This window comes from Morone saxatilis, unplaced genomic scaffold (assembly GCF_004916995.1).
Source record: "Morone saxatilis isolate NCDOM2014 unplaced genomic scaffold, NCSU_SB_2.0 Contig23, whole genome shotgun sequence".
Classification (NCBI taxonomy): Eukaryota; Metazoa; Chordata; class Actinopteri; family Moronidae; genus Morone; species Morone saxatilis.
In genome coordinates, this window is record NW_023339796.1 from 12933804 (window position 1) to 12944534 (window position 10731).

The 10731-nt window shown below is 40.3% G+C and overlaps 2 protein-coding genes across 2 annotated transcripts in view; both read left to right on the forward strand.

Annotated features, from left to right (window-relative positions):
* The first annotated feature begins 1023 nt into the window (after positions 1 to 1023).
* On the forward strand, positions 1024 to 3195 carry LOC118334267 (adhesive plaque matrix protein-like). The gene is made up of 5 exons (XM_035670114.1): positions 1024 to 1391; positions 1484 to 1630; positions 1723 to 1841; positions 1959 to 3058; positions 3135 to 3195. The coding sequence occupies exons 1-4, from the start codon at positions 1100 to 1102 to the stop codon at positions 3021 to 3023; spliced, it is 1623 nt and encodes a 540-aa protein (XP_035526007.1). The 5' UTR covers positions 1024 to 1099; the 3' UTR covers positions 3024 to 3058; positions 3135 to 3195.
* A 3643-nt stretch (positions 3196 to 6838) lies between these two features.
* The window catches only part of zgc:153615 (uncharacterized protein LOC777747 homolog), a gene marked incomplete in the record, with an annotated part of 6468 nt that continues 2575 nt past the window's right edge, over positions 6839 to 10731 (forward strand). The window contains 2 exon segments of the mRNA XM_035670118.1: positions 6839 to 6955; positions 9143 to 9252. Coding sequence (XP_035526011.1) covers positions 6926 to 6955; positions 9143 to 9252 — 140 coding nt within the window.

Here is a 10731-nt window from a genome sequence, read left to right on the forward strand (position 1 = left end):
TAATTAATAGTATATTAATTCAAATTAAAATAATATATTGATGTAATGTGTACTGTACTGTCACTTTAATGCTGAAGCTGGTCAAGGTGTAGCTAATTTGTATGTATAAAGCAGAAAACGGAAATCTTTTGATTTCCTGTAATCTCTCTACTGAAAAAACATCTATGATTTATAAAACTTATAAAACCGTTTTAAGGGTAACAAAATCAATTCAAGTTATATTTAACTGAGTGAAAAACATTTATACACATTCTTGGTGAATTTTCATTCATTTTGTTTTGCATGTACTGCTGATATTGTTTTATATCTTCACAATTCTCCCATCATTTGCCTGTGTTTGTAGTCGCTTTAACATTTCTAAGTTATTTTTATATGTCTTCATAGGATCATTACAGTTCAATCTACTGTAGAATTTTGTTTTTGTAGAATGTGATAGTAATCGTTAAGGAAAAAGGTCATAAAAGGCTGTGGATTTTTATATTGTATATTCTACCCTCACTGTAAAAAAAAAAAAAAAAATGTAATTGAGTCAGAGTTGTTTTACTCGTATAAAATGTTTCAACATCAAAAGCTATTTCAGCTATGCATACAAACATGGCTGTTTCATGTTAGGTATGTATCATTCTTGTGTCTGCATAATCACTTAAAAATTTGGCTATGAAACTTAAATGCAGCACTGGAGAAACAATATTGTACTGCACACAGTCCTGCATGTAACACTACTTATGCTGACAGTTTATATAAACACTAGACAGAATAGAATTGAGGAAAACAGTGAAAAGAAACGGCAAGAAAACCTTTCAATTAACATACTGAACTTTACTCCACATTTTAAAACATGAGAACCAAACAACACTGGAAAATGCAAATATTCACATAACCTAGAAAACAAATGACACTTATCCTACTTATCCTACATTTATTGACCTTAGAGTACAAATTACGCATAACGAGCTCTCCTGTTGCAAGTTAACTGAACACAGGTGTGAGCTGTAGTTGAAGTTGCATCTGACTGGTTGCTTACCTGGTGTATGCCCAATACTAAAACCCATGATTCAGTTATTCTGCTTTATAGTAAAGTGTTCTCCATGTGCTCTGGATGTGCTTCTCCACAATGGCAGATACAGTTAAAAGGGGACACCAATTATGTCATACTGTAGCAGTCATATTAGTCCTGTGCTCTTTGGTGGTGAGTTTAACTTGTTTTAGCTTGCGAGGCCTGAGCAGAAAGCAGGACAAGGTAGTTATTGAGGCCGCGGTGATGGAAGTAAGGAGGGGAAGCATTCTCTTCAATGGGAAAGAGTTTGACTCCCAGTCAGGGTCTTTCTCTGCTGCTGCCACAGAAAATGATGGATTGCTGCACACACTGACTTGGATCAACGATGGCACAGGTACAATTTAGCTGTCTAGTAATCAGTTAATTTGACTTACTGCATGTAAGTATAGCAGGATACGCAGGATCTGAACTTCTTTACTCCTAAAGGGATATTGGAGCAGATGTCACAGTTGGAGGATGCCATGGCCAATGAAGCAGCATGGAGGCGCTTGAATCCTTCCCTTTACTGTGGTCAAAACAAGATGAAGTTGAGAGCCATGGGACCCAGAGCCGCTGACTTACAGCTTGACATGGGTAACACAACTATTACAGCTTGTATGTCAATTTATATTAAAGCTGTGAGTACATGACCGGTTGCCATAAAATAATCTTTACCACCCCCTCAGGCAATGCACGTCCTCTGCATTTGCTCCAGGTGCCTGAAACCTGTGGCTACTCAATGAAGCAAAATGCACTAGGCCTCATTTTGGTTGTTCCCTACGATGGCTGCAATGTGATACAAGAGGTATACCTTTATTCCAAATTGGGTCAAGATGGTTTTATGGTAGCATTCTAATGTTGAAGCCAACTCTTCTATAAATGTTGACCTTGAATTAAATGCATGATCACATTCTTGTTTCAGAATGGCAATTACGTGTTGTCAATGAGTTGGCTTGAGACTCCTGTAAAATTCAATTGCCCCATGTTGACAAGTTCTGCTGTAACACCTGCTTCGACTATCCCCAAGGCTGTACAGCAGCCCTGGAAACTTGCTTTCCTTCATGGGGCCCGTCATAAGCGCCAGACAAACCAGCCCCTGCCCAACCCCTATAATGTCTATTGGCAGTGGTACAACTACTACATGTATATGATGGCACAAGCCCCTTCTGCTGCTACAACTACTGCTAAGCCTGACACGACCACCATGACTACCAAGCCATCTACAGAGAACCCCCCTCAAATTAATCCTCCAGCCTCTCCTCCCAATTTTTATTACCCTTACTGTTTTCCTCAATACCCCTACTACGCTCTACCACCCTATCCAAATGTGCCAGTGAGGACTACTACACCACCGGCCACTACAACTGCCAAAACTACTGGACCTCTCACTACTGAGATGACCACAACAGCCCCCTCATCATCCACCATGACTACTCAAAAAATACCAAACCCCTATTACCCACTATATATTCCTTATCCCTACTACCCTCCAGCAGGACAACCGATGCCAGGACTCCCTGAAAATTCCCAAGTTTACTACTACCCACTTATCCAACATTGCTATGGAGCATACCCACAAATGCAAACTACACAGCTTCCAACTGTCACAACTGCTAAGCAGGGTAACCCAACTCCCACCACTAAACCGACGACAAAGCCAACAACTGCCTCTGCTACCACAGCTCCAACAACTGCCTCTGCTACCACAGCTCCAACAACTTCATGTACAAAAAAACCCAGCTGTGGCAAGTATCCAGGCCCACTGAGTCCATATGTACCTTACTACCAGCTTCCCTTCACTCCATATGTTTCATACCAGGCCAAGGCTGGCAAACTCCCATATGACCAGAAATACATGCCTCCAGCTGACTACAAATCTGATCTCCAGGCTCGAGCTCACCCACCCCCACATCCAGGCTTCAACTACTGGCAACCTGTGCCCTGGCTTCACCATTCAACAGGCAAAGACAATTTTCAGTTTGACTGAAAAAATCTCTACCCTAAACATTTCTAACTCAGATGGTAAGACTCACTTGTGATTGTCTTGGTATGACTTTAAGTGTTTTTCTATCATTAACATAGTTTTTCTTCCTTTCAGGGGCTAGTGTCCTATGATGCTTGGAAAAATTAAACTTCAATAAAGTGGTTTAACTGTTTAATTCATGCTTGATTTATTATGCAAATTTTAATTCCCTTGAGGTCTATGGTGCTTAATACTTTTGCCATGGCTCAGGGCCTTAATCTCCACCTGTACATTGTAAGCTTTATAACTGAGTTTTTATGCCAAGGCTGCTTTTTTTTTTTTTTGTATTTTTTGAAAACTTCTGCAATGCCAATTAATGCTACGCTTAACAGAAGGGATCATGAGCAATGGGTTACATGGTATTTGCTCAATGTAACTAGTCTTTCAATGTAAAAGTGCACAAATGTAAAATTGCACAATGCCTTTTGAGCAGTAAATGCTATGACGTTAGGGAAAGAAGTGCAGCACGCCTAAAGTAGATTGTGCCCCTCAAATGGTTTGGATCCCTTCTGTCTGTTCAGAGTGTAGGGAGGGGGGTCCTTATGAAGCCCCTTGAGGAATAACTTGTCATTTTGGGATATAAACTTGACTCAACTGAATCTGACTAAGACCTGGTTGTTTGCCAACCAGTTTAAAATGCACAATCCTAATTCCACATGCCTGATGTTCTGCTGGTTATCTCATTCTGTGCCAACTTTTTCAGAATTTTTAATGTCTTGACGGAAATGAGAAATGATCTCACCCAGCTACTTTTCATATACCCAATGCTTATTTCTCAATGCTCCAGTGAAACTACCACAGTAAGACTGGTTGTACCTGACAGCCTGGAGATCTGAGTATCTTTGAGTGTTGCAGACCTCTTTCTTGCACCTCTTTTGGAATAAATTGAGGTTGGATTTTAAAAAATGGCTAGGTTTTTCAAATTATTTTTTATTTATTTTTTCCTGGAGAAGACCCCTATACATTCATACAGCACTCACGCACACACCCTCATTCTGTCTGTTCCTATATACTTCCACATGGTGCTCTCTCATATGGGCACACCGTGACGACACACTAATCTACACACATCACTGAAACTAAGCCACACATGACTGCAGAGAGATGTGTAATGCTGGTCTTTGAAAGCAAGGAAGCGTGTCTTTTCTTTTTTCCTTTTCATTTACTATAGTTCTTGTGTTAGCTGCCTGTAATTATATAGCACTGAGCTCAGGAATAACAACTATTCTGCTGTAAAGCATGGGAGAAGCAGTTGTCCTTTTTGTGCAGCAATGCATGTATGTCTGTTTTGTTATAATTACTGCTTTTGAATTTTTTATTTGAATCATCTTAAGGAGTGGTTTGTCTTCTACAATGAAGGTGAGTCTTACGTGCAGAATGTGTTATAATTTGACTTTTTATTTTAACCAGTGATGAGAGTTTAGGGTGGAAGACAATGCTATGCAGTTGTGGTTCAGTAAGTTTAGCAGAATTTAGTCTTGTCACTTGTTTTATAGACTAAATGAAAAAGAATATAATCAGAGACCGAAATATCATAAAATAAGAACACAGCACCTACATGAGAAATATTATGACAAATATTATATGTATCTATTTTATCTGTATGATCATAGGAAACACAGACTTGAGCATTCAAGCAGTTGATTTCAGAGTGTGTCCCACCTCTGACTATCTTTATGTAAATCTGTGGCCATATTCCCTGCTAGGGCATTTGGTCCCTCCTTCGACCCTGACATTTGCTCCACCCACTCCACACAGTTTGTCTTTATGGAGGACTATGATGTGGACATGGATGAGGAAGAGGAGGGAGAGGTATTCTTGAGAAAAGCCACAACAGGCCCTTGGTGGGAGGACTGTGGAGATGATGGCAACTGTGACATACAACACCAGAGAGGAGGAAGAGGCTGCATGGTAAACAGCCGCAGTTGGGCCGAGGAGCTCCAGGATATCTTTGCACCACAGGCAGAAGACTGTAACAGTGGAGGGCGAACCAGACTGTCCAACATCTCTGTGAGTGATTGTCTTTCTCTCCTTCTGTCTGGGCCGCACAAGTACTGAATTACTCCTCCCAGTCCATTTGTTCTGACAAATTCCACTGAATCTTTTAGCCACAAGAAAAGAGAGGGATACAGAGAGATTCTGCACAAATCCAGTTTTCCACAAATAACTTCTCAGAATAATAGAAAAACACAAACAATCTCGAGTCAAAAATTAGGTTAAAAGCTGATGATACAAAACAATATGTACATAACAATCTAAAGGCTAGGCTGATTCAGTGTAGATACAGTATATGATTATAATGGTGTACATTGCCCTTAGACAAATGCCAAAAGACTAAAAGGCTGAGGATATTCTGCCTCTGATGCTGATGAAGGATGAAAGATGACTCAAAAATGTTACGTTGTTTAATCAGCCCACTGCTGCATTGTGACACAGCACTGTGGGAAGTAACTGTGGGAGAGTGTGTGTGTATTTGGCTTTCTCTTTGCACGTGTGGGCACGTACACCCTGTGCTTTCTCGTCTCTTTTACAGCTCATCACACTTGATTCTGTGATGTGGAATAGGGTTGGAGGAAATTCCTCTAGGAGACAAAACAAACGTGAGAACGTGCAATTAAAAATGAACTTCTCTGCTTTGGGCCAATAAGCATATGCAGACGCCATGTTAGCAGTGGCACACGTCAAAGGGTGGCTTTCCATGAAGGCTGCAATGTTGAACTGCCATGTTTCTACAGTAGCCCAGAACAGGCAAACCAAACGCTATCTCTAGATAAGGCTGTTTCTTCACCTGTTTCGTGGCCACCATAGTTTCTCCTTTGGACTTCGAAGGAGAGGGTGAAGCAAGGGAGTTGCAATTTGCAACTACACCACTAGATTTCACTAAATCCTACTGAGAATGGGCTGTAAAGTGTGTAGGAGAAACTATGGTGGCTGCAACACTAGCGAATAATGAAAGGTCTTGTGTTTTATCTGTCCATTCTGGGCTACTGTAGAAACATGGCAGTTCAACATGGAAGGTGACCAGCGGCATCTGTAGCAAAATCATTATACACTAATAAAAACATACCTATAAATATTATATTCCATTTCTGCCAATATATCCCCCTAAATGTTACACACTGGACCTTTTAATGTGAAAGAAAATAACAAATGCATAGCCAACCAGCCACTTTTGTACGTGTGTCACTGCGTCACATTCTGACCCCTCCCCCAGCTGTTAGTTTTGGTGTGCCACCACAAGATTTCCAGTGGCCCCATCTGGCTATTCCTATGAGACATTTCTAGAGGCACCACTGCATGTCAACGTTGCCCAAAAATGCTGATATTTATTAAAGGAGCTATTGATTGGTCCAAGCCTCTTTAATGCTTTTGTTGTCCATGGTTGCATTCTCATTTATCAGAGTGTTTAGCATGGCCTTTTCAGCCCACCGTATCTCTCACCTTGCAGTGCAACCAATCATATACCCTTATTTTTACATATCTATATGGTCTCTTATCAGGACACAGATTTCTAGCAGCTGCTATTTGTTCTTTTCCTTTGATGAAGAGGAAAGAAAGCAAGTGAGGAAGATGGAGGAACAGATAACAGATCAGGAGAGCAGTGGCAGCACTGAGCAGCTCTGTCTCTCCCCTCCCTCCTCCATTTCTCTCTCCTCCTCCGCTTCCGTCTCTTACCACTATTTCCTTTCCTGCTCCCTTATTCCCCCCTCCCGTCTCTGCTGCCTCCCCCTCCTCCCCTCACTGCTCTCTCGTCCCTCCCTCACTCTCCTGCACGGAGCTGCAGTATATGAGAGAGTCTCCTGGGTCTAGCTTCACTGCAGTGTAGAGAAGGGCAGGGCGGCTGTTTTAGTACGATGTGCTGAAGGATGGTGCACCAGGAGAAACGCGTTTACCAGGTGTGTGGATTTGTGTTTGTAATGTCTGAGAGTGTAGCATATGTAGCATAACATTTATAGGTATACGTGATAGGTATCCATCATGGGGGAGCCGTTTCAGATGAATCAGCCATAATGGATGTTATTGTGAGGTGGCGTGGGTGTGTTCATATGTGATCTTCACCTGTTCTCTCTCTGTGTTTTTACATGTCAGTCCAATTCATAATAATTTCTCATACAATGGATGTGTGTATAATCATATAACATGCTTTGTTCAGTTTTTTATTTACAGTGACCATGACCACATATCTTCTTCAGGGAGGGTAAAATAGGTTGTATGTGAATCTGTGTGTAAGAGTGTGTGTGTGTGTGTGTGTGTGTGTATATATATGTATATATGTGTATATAGACAGTGTTCTGGTAAGAAGGACATCCAGCTGTCTGAAGTGGATGAGCAGGAGGCAGAGCGTTGGTTGGGCGAGGGAAGGCCATCAACTGTGATTTATGCTCTTACATCACAGCCTCATCTAATGATGCGTCACAAAAAGAGGGTGTTTGTGTTTGGGCTGGTTTTGAGGTTATTTAGAGAGAGAGCGTGGAGAAACATGTCTAATTTTGGAAGTGTTATTCAATACACACCCAACAATTCTTAGGACATGTGGACACTTGGCACAATGCCATGATTTATAATATTAGAATATAAAAGCTGTGAGACCTTTATTTCTTTAGATTTGGGTACCGCAAAAAGATGCGGCTCAAAGTAAAAAACAAATAAGATCTAAGGGTAGCTTCAGGGTGAAAGCTGAGATTGAAATGATAAATGATTCAGGGTCGGGTATAAACATTAAATCAGGGCAGAGTACAAACGCAAAAGAACATTTCTGGTATAAAAGAATTAAGTAAGAGAAGAAAAGACGTCAGCAAAGAAAGTTCATGAACTTGCCAAACAGAGAGCAGAATGACACTGCATTTTGAACCATTTCACTATAGATATTGGCTGCTGTCTTGATGATGTACTGTGAATAGACAAGTGAGCAAAGGAAGATCGTTATTAATGACTTACAGCAATTATAGTCCTGTGGTTGCAAGAGATGACCAAATACCATAGGGTTATATTGATTGCTGTAAGAAGAGAAGCGTCACTTACTTCATTGTAGACAGAAAAACATGCATTTAACAATTAATGGACAAATACTTAAAAACAGCATGGATCCATTTTGTTTTCCGTTTTTAGGTCTGGTGTGTGGACCTGGAACGCAAAAAAAAACAAAAAAACACACTGTATGCTTTTCCTGCATGTTGAGACTGGATGTTGTCATGCCATTGTTAATGATCATGAATCATTCATTACTTCATCCTATTTATCATCAATCTATATCCCAGGATACATCAGATGAGCGGCAGCATTCATCCTGGACAGGTTCTCAGCAGGTTTTCAGTCTATAACAAGGCTAACACATAGCCAGACAAATGCACAAACATATTCATAGTTTCCATTTCACCTGATCTGTATGTCTCTGAACTGTGGGAGAAAATCAGACCGCCTCAATCTGCCCGATGTGCCTTTTTAATCGGGTTGCAAATGCAGTCCAGGATTTACTGTAGCACCTATAACAGGAGGTACAGGATATTCTGTTTTCTGTGTGCATGGTGGACTGTACAATCTTGAATGGACTATATAAACTTGATAATTTTGGGTTATTTAGAGAGAGAACAGGAGATTAGAGGATGATTTTTATGTAAGGAGTAATGTCTGTACCTTATGGTAGAGTAGAAGAGAAGGCCAAAGGACAGATTTTTATTAATGTGTTGGCTAAGCTTTGATAGTGTAGTTAACATATTTATAGAATTATAATGACAGTATAATGTGTGAGGCTACAGCTGGATTACATTAACGTGTGAAAGGCAGGGAATTAAATTGCATGACTTTGCTGCATTCTTTCCATCCACCTTTCTCTTCATAATCCATATTTGTCCCTCCTCCTTAGTTCCTCTTTCTTCTGTTTTCCTTTCATCCTTCTCCTCTAAACCAGAATGTGCAGAATGTTCAAAGTCTTTTGGTACATTGCATGTATTTAGCCTTAATTTAACCACCCAGCTTTATATTTCTTCCCACAAGTATACGTCAAGCAGAGATGAAACTACAGCAACAGCAACACTTTTATTAATATTCTTTATACTCATGTATTTTTCTCTTTTCTCTGGCAGGCCCAGAGGAATGAGAGAGAGTCCATCAGGCAGAAACTTGCCTTTGGCAGTTTCTATGACGACGAGCCAGTCATCTACACCAGCTGCAGCAAGAACGGCCCATCTTCCCGGTGGGTTTGGGTCGAGTGTGTGTGTGTGTATGAGTGCGTTACGGTTTGATCAAAGTAGCCTTTCGAAGGCCGGCACCAATATTTTTGTGTTTTAGCTTCCGACAGCTGACACTTTAGATCTTTAGATGTCGTCCCAGAATTTATTCCTGGATGAACAGTGCCCTAGATTCAATTAATTATTGATTCACAGAAAACATCATTATTCTATTATAAACCCTGAACATGAAATTAATTATGTTTTGTAGACTTTATGTCAGCAGCTCATTGGCTTGTTGGCGTCAAGTGTAAATGACAGTAAATGACATTGGGTCCTTTGTGGAAGTGTCAGAGACAGTCATGTGAGTGCAGCATGCACTATCAGGGGTTAGGTAAATACACTGCATTATCCCGTGTCTCTGTGCGTATATTAGATTTGGCATCTAACAGGAAGAGAATGAGTGACTAATCTAAATTACATGCAGATAGAAAATGAAAGGTTTCTCTGTAAGCCACAGAATACTGCTTAAGGTCAGTCCAAGGGAATTGTCATTAGACTACACAATAACTAGTTTACTATCGATAGCAGAACAAAGGAACTAAAGTATGGAAAGAGTAGGCGCAGAGGAGGTTGCACTGTGGTTAACCTCTATTACGCGCTAAATTGCTAAGACAGAAACTGAATCAGACAGACTTTAAAGAAATTCTCACGGTGTGATATAGTTTAGGTATTACATTTCCCTTGTCCCCATTTCCATTTCCTATAGAAACATATTCATATTACATCTCCAAATTATATCTTCATTATGTATTATACCTTTTTATTTCTTTTATACATGATAATTCTGCATTTTGACTTGAATTTGTGTTCATTATTTTTCCATTCTATTAGTGTTACTCACTTGTACAGCATTGTGACTTGCACTAACCTATATAAAAGTTAAATACAAACAAAGTTTAATTAATAGTCATGTCTTAAAGTCTACAGTCCATAAATGTTAAGGACTGAATTTAATATACACAGGTGTGACATCTGAAATCCTCTTTCCATTAAAAACATGATATTTCATGTTTGCAATTGAGGTTTTGAATGCCTACAAGCACATGCACACACACACACAGTGGAAGGAGTTGCATTACATCAGACACAAGATGGTTAACAAAAGCCACTTCAGTTCTTTTCATGATAAATTTGACCTCCAGTAACTTTCTGGCACTTTGACTTTTTCATTTGAGGGCGTGTTATATTCAACAAGGGCTCCCCCCATGTTATTGGCTACTGTTTAAGGAAGTGCTGTTCTGTCGCTGGTCCAAATGTGCATGAAAGAAGAAGTGATGCCTGATATGAGTCTGAGGCTGATTGGCAGAGAGTCATGTAACCTCCAGTGAAGGTAAAGGTGCTCCCTCTTGGGGTGGAAATTCCAACACCACCCTGTCCAGTTCGTGAGATGTTGTGTTAGTTATTGTTCTCATTGTAGTGTCGGACGGGGAGGGGGGGGAAGG

Bases quoted from the DNA above. Each gene is read 5' to 3' on its own strand.
- LOC118334267 (XM_035670114.1), top strand. From the start codon at position 1,100: ATGTGCTTCTCCACAATGGCAGATACAGTTAAAAGGGGACACCAATTA. The intron at 1,392-1,483 runs GTACAATTTAGC...TTACTCCTAAAG, and splicing joins TTGGATCAACGATGGCACAG to GGATATTGGAGCAGATGTCA. The intron at 1,842-1,958 runs GTATACCTTTAT...TTCTTGTTTCAG, and splicing joins GCTGCAATGTGATACAAGAG to AATGGCAATTACGTGTTGTC.